The sequence below is a fragment of the Acinonyx jubatus genome, chromosome E4, assembly GCF_027475565.1.
Source record: "Acinonyx jubatus isolate Ajub_Pintada_27869175 chromosome E4, VMU_Ajub_asm_v1.0, whole genome shotgun sequence".
Classification (NCBI taxonomy): domain Eukaryota; kingdom Metazoa; phylum Chordata; class Mammalia; order Carnivora; family Felidae; genus Acinonyx; species Acinonyx jubatus.
This window is the reverse complement of record NC_069395.1, coordinates 52487037-52514383: the sequence shown is the minus strand read 5'-3', so window position 1 is coordinate 52514383 and position 27347 is coordinate 52487037. Positions and strand designations below refer to the sequence as shown.

The 27347-nt window shown below is 37.2% G+C and overlaps 1 protein-coding gene across 3 annotated transcripts in view; it reads right to left on the bottom strand.

Annotated features, from left to right (window-relative positions):
* Positions 1-3873: 3873 nt before the first annotated feature.
* Positions 3874-27347, bottom strand: part of RC3H1 (ring finger and CCCH-type domains 1) — an 84552-nt gene continuing 61078 nt past the window's right edge. For 2 of the 3 annotated variants that reach the window (XM_027074241.2, XM_027074240.2), the window contains exons 12-20: positions 25613-25983; positions 24615-24782; positions 18502-18654; positions 15923-16136; positions 15358-15448; positions 14730-14862; positions 12200-12373; positions 11180-11295; positions 3874-9826 (exon numbers count right to left, since the gene is read on the bottom strand). In XM_027074241.2, the coding sequence (XP_026930042.1) occupies positions 9676-9826; positions 11180-11295; positions 12200-12373; positions 14730-14862; positions 15358-15448; positions 15923-16136; positions 18502-18654; positions 24615-24782; positions 25613-25983 (1571 nt within the window). In that variant the 3' untranslated portion in view covers positions 3874-9675. The remainder of the gene's footprint in view (positions 9827-11179; positions 11296-12199; positions 12374-14729; positions 14863-15357; positions 15449-15922; positions 16137-18501; positions 18655-24614; positions 24783-25612; positions 25984-27347) is intronic. The other variant, XM_027074242.2, reaches the window with a different exon arrangement.

Sequence of the window (27347 nt, the reverse complement as noted above, 5' to 3'; positions counted from 1 at the left end):
GATAAATTGAGATGACTGTAGGTTTTCCTTGAAACTATTTTGAAGAGCTTTGATATTGCAAAGGTAATCCCACCCCCCCCCCCCCCCCCCGCCCTTTTAAGCTGGTGATATAGGAATAGACCTAGACCTAGTGCTTGGTCAGGGGAAGCAACGGACTTTGGGGGCACCTGTTTGGGCGTTTAAGAATGCCAGTCATGCTTGTACCATGTGTTGTCAAATTATGGCTCAATTAAACACTGTCTGCGAAGTTCCTCCCTCCTCTTCATTCCCCATCCTGGTGCTGGCCAGCCCGTACTAGTTCTTGTTAACTCTACTGATGGCAACCGATTCACAACTGGGTTCTCTGCCACTTGAAATCACAACGATCACATCACAGTCTGGCTTAAAATCTTTACTAATTTTTACTTGCTAAAAGATAAAATCCAAATGGCTCAGAATTGTATGCAAAGCTTTTCAAGGCCTGGCCTCAAACTAACTTTCCTAGCTGTCTCCCATTGCAAGGCCACATTCATACACACGGGGGTGTGTACACGCTCCCGGGATGCAGCGTCTGCTCCCCACTTTGCTCACCTTAGAATCCCTTTCCTACCTTTACAAATCAACTCTTCAGATGTAAAAACTTTCCTGAAGCACCTTGCTTCTCCAGCTCTAGGCATTTTCCTTGAAATAGTCCCCGGGTCATGCTAATTATGTCTTACAACTCATTCACTCCCCAAGTCTGACTGCAGAAACTGGGTCTTTCTGCTTCTAAAATTGCCTGTGACATAGAACCTTGCTACTCACAACTGTGGTCCTTGGCCAAACAGGGCCGGCATCACCTGGGAGCACATTAGATAACCCCAAGCCCCACTCCAGACCTGCTGAAATCGTAACTGCACTTTAACACGAGCACCAGGTAATGCGTGTGCACGTGAAGTCCGAGAAGCACCAACACAGAAGCTCTCCAATAAATGTGAGTAAAGAGGCACAAATCAAATCCCTTCATTCCCCTGCATGCAACCTTTACTTGGATTTCCTCCCAGAATAAAACCCAAATACTTCAGCATTGTCTGCAGGCCTCTGTGACCCAGCTGTGCCTCCTCTCATGCCGTTCACTCCCTCTACTTTTGCCTCCACCACTTTGTCTCAGGGGCACAGATTCTTCTTTCGAAAGAAGAAATCCACACATCCTGTTTTCTCTGACTAGGACTCTCTTGTCTCCAGCATTACCTGCCATTCTGTCCATTCGTAAAGTCTTACCTTCAACACAACTTCCTCAGGAAAGCCTTTGCCACCCAGCCAAGCGAGGTTAAGTCTTCTTTGTGTGTATTCTCACAGCTCCTTGCTCTTCCGAGGACAACTGTGGTTGAATACTTTGGTAATTTTAGTGGTTTGTTGATGATTGTTACCAATTTTTAAACTATATTCATGTCAATTTCCATAATTGGGAGTCTAAGCTCCTTGAGGATAAAGGCAGCATTATCTTCTCAGTATTGGACATATTATTAAGTACTCAATGGGCCACCATGTTAGAAAGTAGGATTTACTAACTGATCATTACAGATTAGCTGGATACTGTAAATGACGTGCTAATACATACAAAAAACAAACTCCTGTTAATCTACGTGAGTCTCAGTGTAAGGGGTCAGAAAATTGCTTGTGGGGAGGGTAGGCCTAGGTAAATGGTAAGATGGCAGGGCTGGTCCTGGAATTCTCTCTCTAGATTTTGTAACATTCAAGGATGGCTGCAGTAGTTACCATCCTTCATACCCCTGAACTTTTTTTTTTTACTACGGTTCCTTCCTTTGAGGTCAAGTATGGTACCAAACAAAGGACACCTAATTGCTAATTGTTAGTAGGAGGAGTAAATAACCTTCACTGGTCATGAGTAGTATTCTTCTCTTAAAGTATGGACGTTTACAAAAAAATTAATATTAAAAGAAAAAAAAAGACATTTACTGGGGTGCCTGACTTTGGCTCAGGTCATGATCTCACAGTTTGTGAGTTCGAGCCCCACATCAAGCTCACTGTGGTCACTGCAGAGCCTGCTTTGAATCCTCTGTTTCCCCCGTCCCTCCCCTGCTTGTGCTCTCTCTCAAAAATAATCATTAAGGTTGGACTAATTTCTGTGGTATCGCTACAAAATTGGCTACTGCATGTATGCGTTTACTTGTGCATGTTACATAATTATTCTTCACGTTAAAAAAATATTTAAAAGGTGTGATAATCCCAAGGTTAGAAGAAAATGGCACAGACTCATTTACAAAAAAGACTACACGTTTCTCCTCATTAATTTATCATTTAATATAAATGCTGACAGAAAGCAGATAAAGACCTTGTAGACATTTTCATATATTTACAAACCAAAAGGTGAATCACCTCCTTCTACTTGTTAAAATAACCCTTTTATCTGCATCTCATGGGAGCTTTTAATACTACTCAGGAGCAACATGAGGCTGAGTCAGTTTCCAAGGTTATAAAGAAAGGAAACAGCATTTTAACAAAATGTGGCACCTTTGATATAAACAACATGCACACAAATAATACAAAATTGAAAAAGATGGCCCTAATCCTCTTAACCCAACAAATGAACATGTACTTGTTCAGACCCAGATTTCTGCTGCCCTAAACATCTTCCTACTACTCTGGATTTCCACCTCACTTGTTTTGAAGGCTCTTTAAAAACTGGAAATATAAACACATTAAAAAGAGAAGAAAATGGTCCATTTCAAACAGGGTTCTTTTTCCTATTCCAAAAGAACTTTCAAGAGATAAAGTCTTCAAATAAGATTTCACAGTTTGCTAGACGCTAAAGGATTATTCATAGCTTGTGAAATTCCAACCCATTTATCTTCACTTAAAAAAAAAGTTGAAAACATTTGGAAAAAGTTAAATTTCACAAACATTACCAATTTAAAAATCAGCTGTCACTTTAAGACTCAATATTTTTATTTCTGAACAGGTAGGTGGAGGCGGGCAAGAAAAAACAGGGAGCTGAGGCAAGGAAAAAAACAGGAATGCAAGAGAACTTTTAAAAAATGGTATTTTGTCTAGCACTGATTTATACGAACAGGAGATATAAAGTCTCACTATCCAAAACTAAGTGATTTTATAGTCATTTATAACCTGACTCAAATCTCATGGGCTCCTTTATTAATCTAGATTATTCTTGTCTTGTTAAATATACCTCTGCAGGGCACAATCACATACAATCAATACGATTGGTAAATTACACAAGCTCTATCCCAAGCAAATATGCATCAATGTTACAAAGTTATTTAAAAAAAAACAAACAAACAAAAACAAAATAAAACAAAATAAAATCCACCCAAAAAGGTGATAATGACTGCAGAATGTCTCGGGGAGACTGGTATGAGCCTAAAGACCAAATTGACCATAGTTAGGGGAAAAGGGTAGCAGGGGTTACAAGGGAAAGAGAGCACACAAAAAGAGGAATCTCACAACTGGAAAATGCTTAAGTGGGTAAAAGATTTTGTTCATCATCTTAATTCACTTTTTCCATTGCTCTTGTTCCAAAAAGTCACATCATCATAAAGTAAGCAACGAAGCCCCTGGATCAGTGAATAAAATGAAAAAATCCCCCGCCACCCAAGTTCCTTTCATTTCCAGAAGGTGAGAAGAGGAGAAAGGATGAGGAGGTGGGAGTGTGTGTGGGAGGTCTGGAGGGGGTGATAAAGAAAATGCAGGCAACCACACACCTGGAAAATATAGCTCTCAGGACAGTGCCTTAGGTGAACAGAGGATGTAAAAATGACAAAGAAAAGCTTAAAATACCTTAAATTAGAGGAATATTTTACAGAGTTGTTTAGATATTATTGTAAGAATGGCAGCCAATCACTGAAGAGAGATTACACTAATAAATGGTGATTTAAAAAAAAAAAAACAGGCAAAAAACCCCCCAAACCAAAGACCAGCAACAAGCAGGCAACCAATTATCCAATAGTTCGTCCCATCCTTTCCTTGGCCCTTTTATGCAGTGGCTGGGGTGGGAGCAGGGCCTGCCTGACAGTTTCCAGTTATAAGATGACTCTGAGCGTACAAGCTAAAGAGGATGCCAAAGACTTGTGAGCTCTGTCTGCCTAAGCGTTAAAGACAACAAAACAAAACAGAAACAACCAGAAACAGAGAGACCTCAATACGAGAAAATAAGTCACCTTATCTAGTAGATAGACTAACTCCACAGGATTTTACTTTTCTACATACACATTTTTGGGCACAGTATTATATTGAGGTTTAACTTCTGTCTCTTGGGTTATTGTGTCTTATTTTCTTGTGAAAATAAAGGTTATTACTCTAGGGATGTTTTGTTCAGGAAACAAATTTAAAGGAAATTCAGTGTTTGCCTGAAAATTGGGAGGCTCTGAAAACAAGGATTCCAGTGGTGAGGTTAAGTCCTTTTACCACAATAGGATTTCAAAGGACTCTTTACCTACTTTGTTCAGTGCAGTATTGAAAATCCACCTATTGGGAACACATTTATTATTAAAAGGTGTAACTTCTTCCTGGTGGTGGCAGTGTCCTATTCTTTATTAACATTATAACTAGTATTACTTATCAAATTAGAATCTTTTATATACGAAAACATCTTTAGCAGTCAAAGCAATAACATTTTAAAACCCAAATCTTAAGTTGGCATTTACTATAATAGTACCTTGCCAAAAACAGCTTTCTTTTTCAAATGGCTCAGAAAAGTTGAATTAAGAATTAAAAAATATATTAACTGCAATTCACCTATAACTCCCCATAAGTAATTTCAGCAGGAAAATTTCATAAAGCTGAGCTGAAGCAACAAATAAACAGAAAAGTCATAGTTGTCCAAGGTAGAACGGTATGAAGAAGGAACAGCAATACAAGTAAAGCGATAAGACCAGCAAACTGCTTATGTGTCCACTCCCTAATGTCGGAAGGGAAATTTGCTTTAGTTTAGTTGCTAAAATTTTTAAGGACAGGCTGATTTTTCCGGGAACAGATCATCTTGCAACACTATAACCATGTATCACCAACTAAAAAATAAACACAATCGGGCTCTTTCAGAGTATAAATCTAAGTAAAGGCTGCAGTTAATTTCCAGGCAGATTATTAATTTCTCTTAAAACGTAACCAGGTCTTTCTTTTTAATAAAATATAGGTCATTACAGGTACTTTTTTACAGGTAGATTTTACATATGAAACCTTTACTCAATTTTTTAAAATGAGCAGAAAGAAAGTGGAAAAAAGATGGTAAGATCCCTATCTATCACCACTTGGATTTAATAGCAATCAAATACTTTTTAGTGAAAAGAATCTGTGTTTCTCCAAATCTGAATATAATCTCACATGCAGTGACTATAGTTTATTTCTCACCAGTCACATGCTCATGAATTTTTTTACCCAGTCCCACAGCGTGACCATAGTGATACAGATTGTCCTTCAGACACAAGTGAAAAGCCAAAACACACAAGATGCTACAATGACAAGATAATATCAAAAAACAGGGGGACTGCTTACACACAATATTGCAAAAGATGACATTCACTGGCTTAGAGAAACTGATGAATTTTCATTACTTTTACATTTTATAAGGCCAGCTACCTTTAACAGTTAACTTAGATAAATCTACTTAACAGTACAATCAACTCACAAATACTAAAAGGTTTCACAATCAAAATGGCTATATCCCCCCAAACCAAAACAGAGTAAAGCACAAGTCTTTGGCTCTCCTTTAAAGAAAACAGCAGGTTACCATTCTTAACCAGACCTTTGTTTGCCTACCAGTAGGGCAAATACCACATTTGTGCATCACTGAGTAATAACACCATTAGAAAAGGCAACTTCACAGAAGTTATTGGCTAAGCGAATTCATTTGAATGCTCTGTTTTGAGGCAGCAAACTGTCACTGTTGCAGATTGGGGAGGGCAGTGGGTAAGTCAAGGGGGGAATTTGCAAGATAGAAAAGGGCCAGGAAAAAAAACCCTTGAGCTCCAACCCTAAAGACCTATGGAAAGTCTGATGGAGTTACATATTCATGGTAGCAAATGAGATTCATATCAATTCTATGTCTTTTAGGCAAAAGAATAAATACAAGAGAAAGACCAGGAGAAGGGAAGGGAAATAAGATGAGAGAAGGGAATCAGCCACATTAATGCCATACCAAATAATTTTGTATACATTCTGAGTAGGTGAATATTTGTAGCTGGCATTAGAAATAGTGTCTTATGTGAATACTATTACTAGAAACCTATGCTATAATTAACTGTTCTTTTGATTACAAAAGTAACAAAGAATGGATCTTTGGTCACTTCAGCTTCTGTAAATTACCCAAGACAGGGCGGCTATTGGACTTATCTTGTGACAATATCTGTAAGTAAGGCAAAATAACTACATATAAGTTAGGAAACTGCATGTAGATACCTTATTCTTAGTTCTACGCTTTTCCAGAGATACCTTGAAAAAAAATAAGTCAAAGTACTTTTATATTCCTAGCTATAATAATATCCTGGTTTTAAAAAAAATTAAGATCCTAGTTTTGTAATCTAAACAAGAGTGAACACAATGCTTATTATACTCCTACCTTAATCTTTTCACAATTGCTCATGTTCGTCTGAGATGTCAGAGTCTTGCTTCTGAATTCAGTGAAAAGCAAATAAAAGTCATTTCCAGAAGAAATTAATATTTTAATAAGTAGAAAGCATAAAAACTGTATTTCCTATCTGACTCATTTAATCTCTTTACTCTAAAGGCAGACATTTTAAAATAAGACAAAAAAAATCAGTGCCTTTCACAGGTTTTGACAAAAAAGCAGTTAAAGAGTCCAGCAGTTTTGCCCACATAGGCCACATACCCTTACAGGCTCATCATTATCACAAAGTGTTTCACAGAGAAAAGGAAAAGAAAAAAAAAATCTAAACTTTGGAGGTTTTATTTAATTCCTAAAACTGTTTGTGAACACCAGGAAAGTTTTAAGAATTTCCATGAGATAAGGCAGAATGACCAATTTAAAACAGGTAAGTCATAGGCACAATGGGGCAGGGGATCATTCTTCTGCCTTTCTACCCAACCAGATTTCCTCCAGAGTGTGCGGGGCCCTTCCTGAGGTGCAGCTAGAATTAAGGCTACAATTTAAGGGATCTGCCCTGGCCCCCAAAGCCCCCCACCCCCCCAATGAAATTACCTTAAAAAGTGAAAGAGATGACTTTGAGTCAACTGAAAACAGTGGCTTTTCAGGTTTTATTCAGAGCAGGAATACTATATAAGTTAATGCCTATTCCTGCCTAGCTTACAAAATCAAAATGGTGAAAGCAAGGAGTATATCTGAAGGATATAAAAACAAGAACAGAAGTTGGGTTATGAAATGTTTCAATGGATACCCAAAATGGACTTTTACTTTTATTCTGAACCTCAACAAAATCAATACTCATAAATTCCCTTCCAGTGCCAGACTCACTGAGTTCCAAATAAACCAACTGCTTCTAAAACTTAGGAATTATCTAACATGTCCAAAGGAGAAATACAACCTGCCCAAATCTGCCTACAGAAGGTTGGAGGCCAAGAATGTTGCCTTTTATGGTTATACAAAGAAATGAAAAATCTTGGGACTCTGTCAGACACACACAGTTTCTCTCCTTCTCCCAAAAAATAAGCACTTATGTGTAAGAGGGTTTTAAGCAAAAGAGAAAACAAACAAAAAAGCAAAAAAAGCAAGTGTATTTTTTTTTAAAGGAAACTGTGGATATCAAATGCAGAAATGCCTCATCTTCATTCAGTGCTTCTACCTCCCAATCAGTCATTTTATCGCAACAGCTGCGCTCATGCGAAAAATCCTTAAAACATACCCAATATATATACAGATATAGCTATGTATATATGTATATATATATATAATATATATAAATTTTTATTTAAATAAAAAAGAAAGCTCGAATCCCAAGCCAATATGTGTATATCAAATCCTTGACCAGCCAGGTCTGTAGGGCATAATCAAATTCAATGTGAAATAGTATATAAACACGGTGCCTTGACTGGGCAAATTAAATAATTGCTACTCAAAAGAGTGTTCTGTTTGGACTCTCCTACTGGTAGGCAATGGCAGGACTGTATTTCCCTCCCCCCCTCCCCCATTTGTTTCAGTTAACAGTATGATGGACACAGAGCTTACACTGAGGTTGTTATGACCTCAGCAGGAGTTAAGGGTTAAGAAAATAAGAAACAAGAAAAATACAAACTCTTGCTTTTACCCAACCAAAGCAATGCAGTAACTTATTACATAACCAGTGCTTTCTGTTTTAGTAGTATAATCCAGAAGGGAACTTTTTAAAAATCAGGCAAACAGAGGGATGGGGAGGGTGACTGTATCAAATAATCCCCACAAAACATGTTTTATAGGGTTTTAGTTCAGTATAGACACATGGCATCAGAATATGTGCAGCAGAACTAAATAATTTCATAAAGAATCTCATCACTATTGTAAAGTCAAGTCTCTGAAAACTGACTTTTAGGTACTTATTACCTACTGGTGCTAAGGATACTGAACAGCAACAGCTAGTCAATTCATAAACCATCCTTAAGATCCTGGCAGTCTGTCCTTGCCATATCTATTTGAAAGCCAGGGACTTTTATTTTATTTTACACTTTTGGGTTTTGACAGTAAAACAAAACAAAAACATCCACTGAAATAATGTGACTGTTCATTTTCAGTTCCAGTGTTGTGGTTTTAAAACATGCTTGATTTTCCTATTATTATTGTTTTTAACACTCTAGGATTTTAGCAGAAGTTTAAAATTTGAAAAAGCACAGGTCCGAATTTCTAACCAGCAGCTCCATACAGGTAATACACCAATCATGTATCTCCCAGGACTAATAAATTACAGTTCATTCTTAAAACAATCTCCATTTAAATCTAATCATTCTAAAACACTGGCCTGGCTTTCTGATTAAGAGAATGCAAGGATCCATTATGTGGAAAAGGACTTCAAAAATTAATTGGTAATTATCTCTCTGGAAAGTTGAAATAGAAACAAAACCCTCCTGAACAACAGAAAGTTTTAGTGCCATATGAAAAAACACACATCAAGCTAGTAACCAGAAAGGGAAAGAAAATTATGACTTTCAAGTAATGGCTCTTGGAAAAGTTGGTTTGCTGCACATTTTCTAATAAGTAGTCTACTACTGTCTCTTTGTTTCTCAAGCACCACAGAATTCTCAGACAGGCCGGTGCTTTCTGTGTGTTTTAATTTATGGGGTTGTCAAAGCTGGAAAGGATTGGGGGTCAGGAATTATACACTGGGTATGTAATAATACCAAAATACAAGAAAAACCTACTTCATTAAGATCATACAATTAATCAAACAGAGTGTATATATAATATCTTCTTTTTTTTTAAGCCCTGGATCCAAGGCGTCCAAAGTTATTAAAATAAAGTTCATTCACAGAACAAAAACAAATTTAATCTGAATTGCTTGCAGATACTGCTAATTTTCTTTTTCTTTTTCTTTTTTTTTTTTAAATTAAAAAATGCATTAATGTGAACTACATGTGCAGGGTTTGTTTTTAGTAGTGGTGTTTGTGCACATTGCCTCCGGTACTTTTCCTGGATTTCTCTGACCACTCTCAGAGAAAATGTTTAGAAGTTATCTGTTCTCCCTACCCTACCCCACAAATTGATCAGGAGCAGAAGATAAAAGCAGGATTCTTCATCATTTAGGGAGCGGAACTGGGAGTAACTCCCGATCTCTGGGAGTCATTGTTGTCACCTCCTCCCTCAGGGTCCTCTGATAGGTTCAGAGAGCTGGTCTTGTTTGACAGGAGGCTGATATTCTCTTGTGTCAAAGCTGATCCATTTGGTACATCACTGTTAACATTAAAAAAAAAAAAAAAGTTAGAATTTTAAGGAGAGAGACAAAAATGATTAGTAGAATAAAATCAACAGGGCCTTTCCTTTTTTTAAAATTTTTTTAATGTTTATTTATTTTTGGGAGAGAGAGGGACAGAGGGCAAGCAGGGGAGGGGCAGAGAGAGAGGGAGACACAGAATCCGAAGCAGGCTCCAGGCTCTGAGCTGTCAGCACAGAGCCTGACGCGGGGCTCAAACACACGAACTGCGAGATCATGACCCAAGCTGAAGTCAGAAGCTTAACTAAGACTGAACCACCCAGGTGCCCCAATAGGGCCTTTCTTTTAATAGTATGGAAAAATATGCAACTAACTTTTAAACTTTTACAGCTCCGTATCATGCTTTAGTACAGGGGCTGACAAACTAAGGCTAACCACCTGCCTGTTCCTCTAAGTATAGTTTTACTGAAACCCAACCCGCCCATTTGTTCACATATGGTTTGTGGCTGCTTTCACACTACAATGGCAGAGCTGAGAGTTTCCACATATACTATAAGACTCAAAATTTTAAATATTTACTATCTGGACTTTAAGAAAAAGTACTGACTCCTGCTTCAGCAGGCTTACTAGTATAAGAAATTATTTTGAACCCAGGGCAATGCATGGACTTAAATAGCTAAAACCAAAGCTTGAAAGCAACAGGGATTAGAAATGATTATTATATTCTCACCAGGAAGACAACTCAGGACTATGCAGCAAATGCCCCCAAAATACCCGAAGGAGAGGCGCCTGGGGGTCTCAGTCGGTTCAGCCTTCTCACTCTTGGTTTTGGTTCAGGTCATGATCTCACAGTTCGTGGTTTCAAGCCCCGCGTTGGGCTCTGTGCTGACAGCATGGAGCCTGCTTGAGATTCTCTCTCTCTCTCTCTCTCTCTCTCTCTCTCTCTCTCTCTGCCTCTCCCCCATGCTGGTTCTCTCTCTCTCAAAATAAATAAACATTAAAAAGGGAGGGAGGGACAGGGTGGAAGGTGGATTTGAAAGAAGCTAAATATCCACATGCTTTAAAAGGACCGGAAAGGTATACACCAAAATGTGAACGTTGGTTTTAAGTAAATTATAATACAGGAGAAAGAAGGAAATGGGAACAGAAAATTTCATTTGTTAGGTATTAACAGAAAATTCAATTTTTGATCTGTTCTAAAATAAGTTTTAAAACTCATAAAAATAAGTAAGAATAAGTTTTATAACTAAACTTCTACAAAAATATTCTTTTCTCAATGTATACAGAATAATGACATTTTAAAATCATATTTATGAGAGCACTTCTGTCAGGACTGAATAATATAAGACTACGGAAAATGTCCCTTTCTTTACCTGAATGTCAATGTAAGGTCCTCAGCTGGAACCTTACTTTGTGGTTCTGGTTGTCCATTTTCTGCTTGCTTACTTGTATTCAATTTGCCTTTCATGTCCAGAGAACACTGGTTCTCCTTGGAAAAAGAAGGAAGTAAATTTAATTACCTTATATTTTATAATGCCAATGAAAGAAGATCAAATATAGATAATATAAACTGATGATCCATAAATCATATTCAGTCTTTATAAAATGACCAAAGGAACAGGCAGTCTGAGAGACACACCTAACAACAGAGTACATCTACTCACTAAAAAAGCTAGAAAACGAGGGGGAAAATGCCTGAAATGAGAAAACCTGATGCCTTAGAAAAGATAAGCCAAAATATAATAACTACCTATAATATACTTATTGAAAGCAGAAAAATAAAACACCTATTCATCTGCTTAGAAGGAATGTGAAAACTATGCAACAAAAGTCAATAAATAATTACCCATACAACCTGGGGGGACGGTTCGACAATATACTAAAATCAGTACTGGTGCGCTAGGAAGCAAACCTCAAACACATCCATGGATAGAACTCCTCAAGAAGGAATGTGTAGACTGTATTTCATTCATAACAAAAAAACAGGTCTGCAATAACTAAAGGGCTATAAAAACAATGTTTTTTTGCGAATACATATTTTTATAACATAATGGTATTGCAAAATCATAAACACCAACCCCTCGGCTTCCCTAGTCAGTATGTTTAACAGTAATTTAGTAACCTCCAATTAACTACCTTTTTCCCTGAAAGTTTTTTCAGAATGCAGAATCCTAAGACAAAGAATATACTCAAACCAAAAGGGAATGAGAGGAATGAATAAAACCAGGAGGCATCCCATCTTCATAAGACTTATTCAGAGTATTAATCCTTCACTGGAGTGCCCTGGGGTGATGAGCCTAGAGGCTTGAGTCTGGGACAGCACTACACAGACGCTCTCTGGTCACACCCCCGCCCCTCCAGCCGGCCCCACCCTTTCCCACCGTAACACTCACCATACTCAGTTCCCGGGTTCTCTTCCCGATTTCCCTTTCCACCTGGTGCAGTTCCAAGCTCAACTGCTCACTTGAAATCATTCCAGGCCATTTTGGAGGTGGTGGTGGTGGTGGCTGGGACTGGCCTGCCAGGGTGTTCACCTCCCTCTGCAACACCAGCCTGTTACTAACAGCCTAGTGCATAAAGCCAAGCACATACACAACTCAACACATTTCACACCATGCACAGAATGACCAGGCCCAATCCAGAACATTGCCTCAAATACCTTTCACTAAGATATTTGCAATAAAAATGATGCAATGGTAAGGCACTATCTCTTTGAGTACCATCTGAATTTAAAATGAAAAAATAGGGGACTTAAACTTAGTAAAGAATATTTGAAAGAGAAGTCAAGAACAAATGTACATCTTTCCCCCTTTTTTAAATGGAATTTTCTGAAGTAAATCCTGCAATTTATTTCTGTGAAACCTCAGTAATGGCAAGGATTTTTAACCATAATGAGTTAAACATGTGGCAAGCTTCCAAATGCTGCCGATACTCTTTTGGAACAGAAAACTGGTCTACAAATTTCAATTAAGACAAAAAGCCATAAATTATCAGGATAAGGAATAACACTTTACAGAGTTAATGGTCTGAATCTTTAAAAAAGTTAATCAACTAAAGATGATAAACATAAACACAGCATTCTCTTTTTTTACAATAGGAATTAGCAAGAAGTTCTGGACCAATGTAAAGAAAACAATGGCAAATGAAGACAGAAAATGAGTATTACACAGTTAAAAAAAATTCTAAACCTTACTGCTTATATAAGAGCACAAGCCAGACATGTGTTCCAAAAAAAAAAAAAAAAAAAAAAGATCTCCTGTTGGTCTTGGTAATAAGAGAGTCTAAGATAGAATTAGTTAAAAATTTATTTCCCCCTAAATTTTTTTTTTAATTTCTAAGGAGATGCCTTACTTATTAAAGATCTTGGTAGAAACAAAAGACTAATATTCTAACAGTTATTTTTCTCTCCAGATGGGGAAAATGTATTTATCAGAATACAGTCTTCAGAATATAGTCTTCAGTTTACTAAATTCAAAGATTATGCTCTCATGCAAAGGGTAATATTAACAAAACCTAGTCTTCTTTATATGGCACTTAAAAGGATTTTTAAAATTCTTTGTTTTCAGCAATTTTTTTCTCTAAGTGTCAAGCAGCATGGTAGAAAGAATACTGGATATGAAGACTTGGGTTCATATTTCAACCTCTGTGAAACTCGTATCTTTCAACCAGAAGAGGGGGGACTGTACCACTTGCCCTAACCGACCTATCAAAAGATACTGTAAGGGTCAAGTAGGATATATGTCAACTTAAAACTGAAAAAACTCTATTAATGAAAGATATAATTGTTATACAGAGGCTATGCTTAAGTCCAAGTTCTAAGCTTCTACTTTTTTTAAGTTTATTTATTTTGAGAGAGAGAAAGAGAATGAGAGCGCAAGTGGGGGATGGGTAGAGACAGAGAATCCCAAACAGGCTTCACACCGTCACTACAGAACCCAACATGGGGCTGGAACACACGAACCATGAGATCATGACCTAAGTTGAAACCAAGAGCTGGACACGTAACTGTCTGACCAACCAGGCGCCCCATTAAGCTTCTACTTTTTAAATATTTGTACATAAATGCTGAGGATTAAAGGAAATCAGAATTTTTTTTTAATTAAGAAATATGAGAAATTAAAAACAAATGTTGGGGCACCTGGGTGGCTCAGATGGTTAAGCATCTGACTCTTGATTTCAGCTCAGATCATGATCTCACAATTCATAGGATCAAGCTCCGCATTGGGGTCTGTCTGTGCTGACAGCTCAGAGCCTGCTTGGGATTCTCTTTCTCCCTTTCTCTCTACCTGCCCCTCCCTGGTTGAACATGCATGTGCCCATGTGCCCTCTCTCTCTCTCTCTCTCTCTCAAAATAAGCATTTAAAAAAATAAATTAGGGGCGCCTGGGTGGCTCAGTCGGTTGAGTGTCCGACGTCGGTTCAGGTCATGATCTCGTGGTTCGTGAGTTCGAGCCGTGAATCAGGCTCTGTGCTGACAGCTTGGAGTCTGGAGCCTGCTTCCGATCTGTGTCTCCTTCTCGCTCTCCCCTCCCCTGCTCACGCTCTGTGTCTCTCTCAAAAGTTAAATGAACATCTAAAAAAATTTTTTTAATAAATTAAAAAATAATAAAAACAAATGTAAAGCTAAAGGCATTTGTTGATAAAAACTGCATACCTTAAATGTGCCATCAGGGAACATAAGTTCCTGTTGGGAAGTTTTAGATGGCCTGTTTTCTATTCTCATGGAATAGAAATTCTAAATTTCCCACCGTCCCACACTGAAGTCTTAAGTATTTAAATTCTTTGAAGAATGGACACCTATACTAACTCTTTAAGAAAGAGACCTTAAGTTTTTATGTTCAGAGTACCTCAAAAGTTCTTTCTTTTAAAACCTCTTTGAGAACCCTTCAAAAACTGGAATGAAAAAATATCTGTGGTCTGGTACCTCTAAGCCACGTAGCTGGGTCTGCTGACTAATTTGATGGTTTAGTTGCTGCAATTCTAGTCGTAGCTGTTCCCGCTCAGCAGATGGAAGGGGTTTTCCATGACTGGCTACTTCTGACATGGACATTCTGTCCCTTGTATGGGAAAAGAAAGGGTGGAATAAATTTTAAATTTTATTAAAAATATATTATTGAACTAACGTAACATTTTGTGTCAACTATATTTCAATTGAAAAAAAATTAAAAGAGAGAAAACAAACAAACAAGCCCCCTAGGTTTGGTCTACTACTGTTCTGACATAAAAATCTGTTACTTCACTATGAAAAATATAAAAATTATTGACAGGGCGCCTGGGTGGCTCAGTCGGTTAAATGTCCGATTTTGGTTCAGGTCATCATCTTGCAGCTCATGAGTTTGAGCCCCGCATCAGGCTCTGTGCTATCAGCACAGAGCATGCTTTGGATCCTCTCTCTCTGCTCCTCCCCTGGTCATGCTCTCTCTCAAAAATGAGCATTTAAAAATAAATAAATGAGTAAGTAAGTAAATAAATAAAAATTACTGACAAGTAAAACAAATAAGAAAAGCTGAATAATTTTTAATGTTTGTAGAAGCAAAAAGAATGACTCATACCTCTCACTGAAGTGTCCCTGAGAAGGTATGTTTTGATGAGGTGAATATGGAGAACCTCCCCAGCCACTGTGGGTTCCATATGGACTATAATCTACAAGAGAATAATGTAGTGAGGTATGATGCAATTCAGAGGTTTGATTCTTTTAAGGTAGCCATAATCTAGAAGGCATAGGCATTTTGTGTACACGGCTCTCTGGAAAGATGCCTACCAATGTGACGAGAGGGTACTGATGTTTTTTTCCCCCACTGAACGGTATCAGTGCTTGTAACTGTTTTCAATGTTTAAAAATGAAAATGTATTATTTTAATAATAGCAATGAAGCTAATAAACAACAACAACAACGGCAATCTTCACATACCAGACCTGCTCATCTGTACCCTTAGAATTCTCTAGTTATAATTACTTTCTGCAGGGATAATTCCATGGAAAAGTTTAAAAGACTAGTGTCTTGGAAGATTACGGACAGCACTGATCGTAGGGATCAGTGCTGAAAGTAGGGAGTCGGGATGGTGCTGAAAAGTCATGAATATGAAGCCCCTAAATCAGTTTAACTATGATTCTTACCTGAGATGTTCATCGGTTTTGTGGGAGCTCCCTGAGGTGCCATAGCCTGCATTGGACCAGCACCCTGATATATTGTTTTGGAGGTTCGAGAGATGGCACCAAACCGAGAAACGGTTGGTCGGTCTCCGAAAGGGATAAGGTCATCATCACTGGTTTCTGCTGCTCTTCTTTGAAGATCCAGTCGCTGGTCTCTCATTCCTTTACTCTCCACGTTCTGATAAAAAGTAAAATGAGAAATCCACCCCACACTTAGATCTCTAACATTACTTCTTCCAGATATGTGATAAGGTTAAAAAAAAAAAAAGTATAACTTTCTTACTGGTAGGACTAAAGTACTTTGCTTGTCATAGTAAACACTGCTTTTTAAACCTTTGCTCACTCCCCACAATAAGAAATATATTTTACATCATGACTCAGTACATATACACATTCTAATATATATAGAATTTTATGACAAATATTTGCCTCTTACTATATGTAATGTACTCTCACATTTATAGTTATTCAAACTCATTTCTTTAAAAAAAAAAAGGCCCATGACGACCCAATTTCAAAACTCAATAGTTAGAAAACCACCACTTAAAAATTTAAGTGTCAACAACAGATGTTTCAAAGGGATTCCAGTTAGAAAGAAGGAATTACCAAGATAAACTGAAATGGAAATTCAACTGCTAGATCTTTGCTACTCAAACTACAGTTCGAGGACCAACAGCAGCAGCAGCAGCAACACATGGGAACTCATTAGAAATGCAGAGTCTCAGATCCCACCCCAGTATTAGCGATTTAGGACCTGCACTTTAATCGGCTCTAATTAGACTCCAAGGTAATTTATACACACTTGAAAAACACTGTCTTTTACCATTTAGGAGATTTTCAATCACATCTAGGTTAGGCTGACAAACATTTTTATTCTTTAGTGATTTAAGGAAATGAGTTTTATTTTGCTAATTTTATTACTTTAATATAATAACTATTTCTGAAAGCCAGGTACAAAGCAAGGGTTCCCGTCTATCTCCACCTCATCTCACTCTTGTTCTTAGAGAGGATGTTTTCTTTTTTATCTTTTTAATGTTTGTTTATTTTTGAGAGAGAGAGAGAGAGAGAGAGCGCGCGCGAGTGAGCAGGGGAGGAGCAGAGAATCTGAAGCAGGTTCCAGGCTGTCATCACAGAGCCTGATGCGGGGCTTGAACCCACCAGCCATGGGATCATGACCTGAGCCAAAGTCGGATGCTCAAGCGACTGAGCCACCCAGGCGCCCCTAGAGAGGATGTTTTCTAAATAATGTTTCCTTAATCCCACCACAGAAAAATAAAAAGATTCAAAATTTCTGTCCCACCCCCACCCAATGCCTTTCTTTCTCTCTTTTTTGGCTGGCATCTAATCATATTTATGCTATATATATCATTTCATTCATTTATGATATTAACATCCAAGTCTTACTTTTCTATTACTAAGAATTGGTCTCTTAACCAGTTGGACAAGTATTTGTCTATGAAAACCTGTATAATATCCTAGGCAACTTCTGTTAGGTTAATTAGGGGCACATGGCTTAAGAGTATTAGCCCAGACATACCTTTCAACATAGCAATACCACTTCTAAGCATAACTAATGTATGTACACAAGGAAATACACAAAAATGTTCATTGTAACACTTAACAGTACGGTAAAAGATCAAAATTAGCCTAAATGTCCATCAACAGGAAAAGGAAAAAATAATGATTTGCATATATATTTACTGTATGATACCAGTTACCAGACAATGGTATCTGATATAAAGTTAAAATGAATGAACTTGACCTATAAATTTGGATACATCTCAAAAACAAAAATTGAATGAAAACGCAAGCTGACATATATATTAATATAAGGTCTGTAAACATACAAAACTGTTTAGGAATAGTATGAAAGTATCCATGAAATGAGTAACTTTCAAATCAGGATAAAGGTTACCTCCAGGGAAGAAGGAAGGAAGTAAAAGTAGATTAGGGAGGTATATTTAGGAAGATCTCACTATTTCTATAAAGTTTTATTTCTTTAAAAAAGAAAGAAGCAATTCAGATAGTTATGTATGTTAAGCTTGGGCATTAGACATACTGTTGTTACATTATTTTTTATTAAAAATTAAAATAGAAGTATAACACATTTCAATATACCACAGTCCACTCGAAGCTTATTAGCTGCAATTCTGACTCAAATACTATTGTTCACTAGATTCAACTTTGTTGTTCAGAGTTTTAAGAGAGTTATAATTCATTTAGACAAGAAATCCAAGATCCTGATTAATTATGCAAGATAATTTAATTCTGTTTCTGAACAGTTGTTGGGTTCATTGTTGGCTGCACAGAAATATACTAAAATGCTCTCCTTTGTCTATCCAGATGTGCAATAGATTAATTTTTATACCTGAAAAAACAAACATAAAACCCCTATAGTTTAAACCTAATTCAATCACATAATATAGAATATGGCCTTGCAGTTCTTAAGTAAAGCTCAATTATTTGTGTCTACACTATTAACTACACAGACATATTTGGTGTATCCTGATTTGCATTAACTACGGCTTAGTTACTACACATACCATCATTTCCACACTCCCTGCTGCCACAACATCTTTGGGTTTTGCATCTTTGGTGCCAATGTAGGAGCCGATGGTATCACATGACCAGGGAGAATACTGGCTATAATCATTTCCTTTGTATTTCCCAGCTACTTTCAAGTCTTCGTCCAGAAACTACAGATGGAAAAAAATACACACATAGGAAATAAGTCTTTATAAGTAACAACACAGAGAAAGCAGGAATTTCCCAGAACACCATGCTAGAGCAAAACAGTGATGGGTTATTTGATTTGTGTCAGAGCAGAAGATTTTTATAGACTCTGAAAAATATAAAATAGGTGAAGAAAGATGTTTAGTTTTTACTCTTTGTTAGCAGAGGGTCAAAAACAAGTATCTCAATATCCTTTAAGGAATCAAACCAGGACTGGAGGAGGTTTGCTTATCCTCTTCTTCATCGGATGGAAATCAACATTTAAGCTAATAATACATACCCGGCCCTAGTTTTGCCAGACACTCCTCAATGTTTCTTTCAGTAACATTCCAGATAATCAAGAACATGAAAAACTACTTGAAACATAACTGAGAAGGCACTGTGTAGTGCATGATGATACAGTAACTTTTACAGAAATCTCTTTAACAGCACTAATGCATGTATTTTCAAAAATGTGTAGTTACTTTGGAGAGAAAGTAGGGGACAGAGGATCTGAAGCCAGCTCTGAGCTGACAGCAGAGAGCCTACGTAGGGCTCGAACCCATGAACCACGAGATCATGACTTAAGCTGGAGTCAGACGCTTAACTGACTGAGCCACCCAAGTGCCCTTAATTCACATTTTAAATAAATTCTGGGAGCACCTGGGTGGCTCAGTCAGTTATGTGTCTGACTTTTGGTCTTGGCTCTGATCATGATTCCGCAGTTCGTGGGTTCAAGCCCCGCATCAGGCTCTGTGCTGACAGTGGGGAGCCTGCTCAGGACTCGTTCTCTAACCTCCTCCCCATCTCCCCTGCTCGTGCTTGCTCTCTCTCAAAATAAATAAACTTAAAAATTTTAAATAATAAATTCTGGTCCTTAGGCTGATTCTGCGAAGTGAAAAGGATAAGATACTAGATTTTCTCAACATGAGTTCTGAAATTATACAATAAAAGAATAGCTATTCTAAGTCTAATGTGATTTACTAAAATCACAACATTCACATTTATGTTTTACAAAGTGCCTTTACATGTACTATCTCCAATATTCCTCAAGTCCGTGAGAACATAGGTGACTAGAACTATACTGTTGGGGCGCCTGGGTGGCTCAGTTGATTGAGCTTCTGACTTCGGCTCAGGTCATGATCTCACAGTTTGTGAGTTCAAGCCCCGTGTTGGGCCCTGTGCTGACAGCTCAGAGCCTGGAGCCTGCTTTACAGTCTGTGTCTTCCTCTCTCTCTGACCCTCCCCTGTTCATGCTCTGTCTCTCTCTGTCTCAAAAATAAATAAACATTAAAAAAATTTTTTAGGACTTTAATACTGCTTTCGTGTTATCATAAATATATATACAGTGATATACTGAGAATACAGGGGCTCTTGGTATATGTAAGTGGCTTTATGCCTCCCCCTATCTAAAATAAAGATCTCTTTTCTGAGTCATCATTATTGGTTTTCTGTACAGAGGGTCTTGCTGTTTATAAATATTATTCATTTTCAATGATAACTCCTGTTTCTATTGTCTATAAACTTTTTGTCCTACCTATATTTAAAACAATTTTTTTGGCTTCTCTGTCTCCTTTAGTTCTCCTCCAAATGCAAACTTCACATAGCTAGCTTTTTAAAAAAAATTTGCTTTATTATTTTTTTGAGATAGAGCATGTGCATGCATGCAAGCAGGGGAAAGGGGCAGAAGGAGAAAGAAGAGAATCTTTTTTTAAATTTATTTATTTATTTTCTTTTATTTTTTTATTTACATCCAAGTCAGTTAGCATATAGTGCAACAATGATTTCAGGAGTAGATTCCTTAATGCCCCTTACCCATTTAGCCCATCCCCCTCCCACAACCCCCTCTAATTACCCTCTCTCTGTTCTCCATATTTAAGAGTCTCTTATGTTTTGTCCCCCTCCCTGTTTTTATATTATTTTTGTTTCCCTTCCTTGTGTTCATCTGTTCTGTGTCTTAAATTCCTCATATGAGTGAGGTCATATGATGTTTGTCTTTCTCTGACTAATTTTGCTTAGCATAATACCCTCTAGTTCCATCCATGTAGTTGCAAATGGCAAAATTTCGTTCTTTTTGATTGCCGAGTAATACTCCATTGTGTGTGTGTGTGTGTGTGTGTGTGTGTGTGTGTGTGTGTGTACGTACACACACACACCACACACATCTGAGAGAGAAGACAATCTTAAGCAGGCTCCACATTCAGCACAAAGCCCAACGAGGAGCTTGATCCCACAACCCTGGGATCATGACCTGAGCTGAAATCAAGAGTTAGGTGCTCAACCCACTGAGGCACCAATACAATAGCTTGTTTTCATATCTTGATATGACCTACTAAGAAGAGCTTACCCCCGCCCCACCCTAATGTATTATACAGCTGTTAAAAAGAATGAGATAAGTTTATACCTGACAAAGAAAGACATCCAGGATAATTGGTTAAGTAAAAGGAAAAAAAAAAAAAAGTAAGATGCAAACAAAACCTCAGAATATAGTACTAAATGATCCTATTAAAAAACAATACATTAGTTCGTGCACATAAAAGCTGAAATATATTTAGAAAGTTGAAATGTATAACAAATTTACAGTGATAGACTATGGGACTTTGGAGAAATTTCTCTATGTTATGTATTTTTATAATGTACTAATTTAGTACAATTATATGTAGTTTATAATCAAACAAATAATATAAGAATATAATCAGATAACAGTAACTAAAATAATTCTAAATAAAGTTCCTTAATAGTGAGGATCCTAATTTTTATTAGAAATAAAAAAAAGTTATTATTTATTGAATGCTGGATATGTGCCAGAGGCCTTATGTCTTACTTAATCTTTCCCACATCACTATGAAGTAGGCTTTATTATGTTTGGTTTATAAATGGAGAAACCGGAGCTTCAGAGTTTAGGGAGGCTAAGTAATTTACAAAAGATCTCATGGAGTGACACAGCTTAACTTCAAAGATAAATTATCTTTGATTCCAAAATTAGCTTACTTTTTGCAGTGTCATATTGCTGATAAAATAGTATGGCCTAACTAGGTTCTAGGAGGACTCTAAAATACAATGTTTGAAAAAATGTAATGTTGGGGCACCTGGCTGGCTCAGTGGTTGACCATCCGAATTTTTTTTTTTGGTTTACTTATTTTTGAGAGAGAGAGAGAGAGAGAGAGCGAGCGAGCAGGGAAGGGGCAGAGAGGGAGACACAAAATCCAAAGCAGGTTCCAGGTTCTCAGGTGTCAGAACAGAGCCTGACGTGTGGCTTGAACCCACCGACTGTGCAACATCATGACCTGAGCCGAAGTTGGACACTGACCCGCTGAGCCACCCAGGCGCCCCATGTCCGACCCTTGATTTTGGCTCATGGAGCCTGCTTAAGATTCTTTCTCTCTCCCTCTGCCCCTCTCCCCCACTCATGCTCTGTCTCTGTAATGTTTATACTTACAAATGAAGTTACATTATTAATAGAAGATGTTATGATTTTACTAATTAACCTACTTTATTATGGAAAATTCATCTAAAGTGTTTAGATAGAAAAGCTGGGTAACTAAACAACTGTTATTTAGTAGACCACGTTCACAGACCCAAAAGATTACTGCTTACTATATGCAATGTGATGCACTTCACTTTTCAGTTTTCATTGTTATTATTCATAATCTGTCAGACAGTAAACCTGTTTAGAATCATAATTCTATACATAAAGGATGTAAGACATTTTCCTTACATAATATCAACTGCAACCCTGCTGAGAAAACCTATTTGACTTAAAAAAAACCAAAACAACACTTACACACACTGTTGAGGCAGTGCATACAATCAATCAATAAACCAAAATAAATGAGATCAACAAAGCAAAAGCTGGCTTTTTGGAAAAAAAAAAAAAAAAAGAAAAATTTGATAAATCCCTAGGAAGACTGACCAAGAAAAAAAATTACCACCGATATTGTAAGTGGAAAATGAACACCACCAAAGACCATGTAGATATTAAAAAGATCATAAGACAACATTCATTCATGATTAACAATCACCAGTGTCCTACAGAAACACAAAGATAATCCCCAAGATTATGCTTTAGAGCCCTGTAGTACATTAACCAGTTTATTCTAGCAACTTTCAGGGTTTTTTTCCTGCCTTTCACATTACTGTATTAACCTGTCTTTCTTTTTCTCTTGATCAATTTCACCATCCTATTTTCCTCATTACTGAGTTAAATAAATCCTTGATGCATCTTACTTATTAGAAGTCTAACAACAAGAATAGAGAGGAATTTCATTAATTTGATAAAGATTATCTACCAAAAAACCTACAGTAAACATAATAATGGTAAATTATTAAAAGCTCTATTTACTCAACGACTAGAAATAAGACTACTTGTTGTCAATCCTTTTATTCAACCAACATTATAGTGGAAGATCTAGCTAGCACAAGGTTAAGAAAAAGAAGAGACCTAAGAATTGAGAAGGAGAAAGTCAAATGGTCATTATTCACAGAGGATTTGATTGTGTGTATGGAAAATCCAAGAGTCCACTAATATATGCTAGAATCAACATGGAAACTCGGCAACACTGCTGAATACAAGGGTCAATACAGAAAAATCTATTAAATTTCTCTGTATTAGTAACAAAATGAAATTTCAAGAAGAATTCCATTAATTAAAAAAAAAATCTCCGTTATCGGGGTGCCTGGGTGGCTCAGTTGGTTAAGTGTCTGACTTCGGCTCAGGTCATGATCTCACAGCTTGTGAGTTCAAGCCCCGCGTCGGGCACTGTGCGGACAGCTCAGAGCCTGGAGCCTGCTTCGGATTCTGTTGTCTCCCTCTCTCTTTGCCCCTCCCCTGCTCACATTCTGTCTCTCTCTCTCAAAAAATAAGCATTAAAAAAATATATACATCAGTTATCTAGGAATAAGTTTAATTAAAGATGTGCAAGACACTGAAAACTATGATTTATGACATTTCTGAAAGAGATTAAAGATCCAAGTAAGTGGTGGATATATAATGTTCTTGCAGACTCAATAGTCGAAAGATGTCACTTCTCCCTAAACCAATCTAAAACAACAATGTCCAATGGAAATAAAATGAGACCCCCATACATTAACGTAAAAATTTTCTAGCAGTCGCACGAAAAAAAAGAAACAGGTGAAATTACTTTTCCTAATATATTCTATTTAATCTAATACATCCAAAGTATTATCATTTTAACATGGAATTAAGAAATATATTAATGAAATGTTTTACTCCTGGGGCATACTAAGTCTTGGGCCCAGTGTATATTTTACGTTTACAGTACAATTGAATCTGGACTAGCTATATTATTTTAAGTACTCATTAGTAACATGTGGCTAGTGTTTACCATACTGGACAGCACAGATCCAAAGATTCGATGTATGTAATCCTAATAAAAACTGCAGCAGATACTTTTGTGAACATCAACATGCTGATTCTAAAATGTGTTTGGAAATTGCAAGGACTAAGAACAGCAAAGGTAATATTGAAGAATAACAAAACTGGAAATACATCACCACATATTAAGACATATCATAAAACTATACTAATACAATGTGGTATGACTACAAAGACAGAGGAAATAGATCAATGAAACAGAAGAGAGTCCAGAATCTTTTACAGTTACCCGACTATGACAAAGGTGACCTGATTATGATAACGATGACTGCAGAGCACTAGGGAAAAGATGGCTTTTCATTAAATGGTGCTAGGTAAAGGACATATCCTACAGGGGAAAAATGGATCTTCACCCCTAACACAGTAACAAGAATCAATTCTAGATGGATTACAGATGTAATTGTAAAATAAAATAATAAACCTTTTAGAAGAAAACACAGGAAAATATCTTCATCATCTTGGAAACAGCCAAGATTACTTAAACAAGACATACAGCAAACCAATGATGGAGGAAAAATTGATAAATGGGACTAAAAATAATGTGCTTACCTCCTCTTGATGAAAGGCAGGAGGCAATGTTGGTGAAGGTGCAAAAGGAGGTGGAGAGATAACCTTCCTTTCCTCTAGCTGGGCCATTATTTCCTTTCGTCTGCGATGTAGCTCATCTAGACTAGGATGGGGCTGAGGAGGAGGAGGAAGCCGGCTATAAGGAGGCTCCTGAAAATGCAAAGTTTAGTAAAAACTGAGAATTTCAGAACACATTAATTCATTTAGCACATATTTTAAATAGAGAGCAACTTGTATATTCATCTCAATATGTGAAAATCCTGAGACTTACTGCAACAAAGCAAAACAAAATAAGTAACCCACCCAAAAAAACTCTTGAGGATTTCCCAAAGAGCTAAATTTAAGTTTCTTTTTCTTAGCCAGAGACCATAATTTCTAAATAAAGTTGGCCCTTGAACAATACACGCTTGAATGGCAAAGGTCCACTCATAAAAATTTGTTTCCATAAATACAGTTCTGTAAATACATTTTCTCTTGCGATTTTGATAACATTTTTTCTCTAGCTTACCTTATTGTAAGAATGCAGCATATAATACATATAACACACAAAATGTGTTAACCAACTATTTATGTTATTGGTAAAGGCTTCTGGTCAATAGTAGGCTATTAGCAGTTAAGTCTTCAGGGAGTCAAAAGTTATTACATGGGTTTTTGATTGCATGAGGCAGGGTTCTGCCCCTTAAAGCCTGCATGGTTCAAGGGTCAAATGTAGATATAGAAATGTTAAATAAACTAAACTTCAGAGACTAAGAAGAGTTAGTGGGAGTGGGGTGGGGTTTTTTATCCCTTTTAATGGTTTAAAAAAAAACCAAACAAACCCCAAAATCCTACCCAAATTGTGAAAAGATGTAAAAAAGGAAGGGGGGGGGAAGCTTCTTACAAAAAAGAATTGATCAAAGGGTTATTACCATGGCTAAAAGGTATATCACTGCAACAACAATCAAATTAAATCTATATAGGAAGAAAAAAGCCCAGCATACTCTGATGTACGAAGGTCTGATCTGAGTTGGATGGGGAGCCACTGGATAGTAACCCTCCATCTGTTGGTATCTTTCTCTGGATTCTGGCACATAGGATGGCACTGCTGCAGGTGGAATCTCAATGGGAATAGGACTTTCTCGGAAAATCTCCTCTCTTGTGTATGACTGAGCAGGGTACACTCGGCGGCCATCATAGTGTGGCGGGTACATAGGTGGGTACTGTTGTGGCTGTGTGCCATACTGAGAGTTTACTACACGATCCTGGAGATAGGGTGGATAGTGATCCAAGTAGGGAGGACCAGGTTCAGGAGCAGATGGTGGCGGTCTGACAAAGCGGGACATACACTGTGGTGGTGGAGTGTAGTACATACCTGTACAATGCAGAGGAGGAACCAAAAGCAACAATAAGCTTTTGTTATCTTTTCATATTTTCCCTTTTGAAATATCTCAACACTAAAGAATTCAAAATCCATTTCTTTAGGTTCCCTTCTGCTTATGTCATCAGGCTAACTTTATGAAAAATAAGCAGAAATTAACCTTAATCCTTAAAAGTCATCAAAAAACCTAATCTATTTATAAACTACAATAGCAGACTGGCTCTCTCAATCGACCATCTTTCTGGTGTGCCTTAACGCGATGCAAACATTGGAAACCAAAAGACTACCTTCCCTTGAGACTTGGGTACCACAAATCACTCACACGAATTCTGAATGTGAAACTGAGTTAACTAGAAAGCAACATGGCACACAAACTGTGTGCAGACATAGTAGCTATTGCATAGCTCTAGAATTCTTGAGACAAAAGTTGTGGCAGTAGCTTCCTAATTTTCAGACTTTTGTCTCAAGTGATGTGATCCTGGCGCACAGGTAAGACCCCAAAATTCTATTTCTACTGCTTCCTCATTGTAATTGGGCTTTTTTAGTAGCTACTTCTGAGAGTCATTCCTGGAGGCCTAGCTTAAGCCTAATTCTCCAATACTTCCACTGATTTTGTGGGTATCTAAATGCCATGCATTACACCTCTTTCTGCTTAATGCAGCAAGAATGATTTCTGTTATCTGCCAGTGGACCCTGACTGATACAATGTATTTAAGTACTCAAAAGTACTTGAGTTTTTCCTGTGATGGATGGCCCAAAGGAAGATACAAAAACCTTTCATCATATTTTTATGTGTACTGACAATGTCATACCAATTTAAAGCTATTCTTTTGAAAGTAGAGAAGGCATTTCTGATTCAAAGTTAAGATAGCCTTGGGGAAAAAAGGAGAACATCTTTGATCTATCCCAGTTTAAAAAATAATAGCACTATACTGTCTCTGACAGAGATCCAACACTTTAGTTTAAAAAGCAGTGTTCATGTTTTTTCATAGCAATTGTGTATGTGAAGCCTCTTGGTCATCTCCTCTATTATCCATACCTGGTATTATCATTAAAACTGGCTAATTTTTCAAATTTGCCTATTTCCTTAAATCCCTTCTTCTTTCTGAACGCACTAATCTAGGTCTCAATACTCAAAACCTGGTTTAACAACAGTCTCCTTACTACTCCTTGACTCTAGACTGTCATCTTTGCAATCCATTTGTAAATTTATCTTTCTATTCCCATACCTCTAGTTAGAGCATTCTTCCATAAAGTCTTTTTGATTCCTTAATTCTCAGTGATCTCCCTTGAGTCTTGCAGTTCATCTCTCCCACATTAACTACCACAATGGAACGCTGAATTTTAAACACACACAT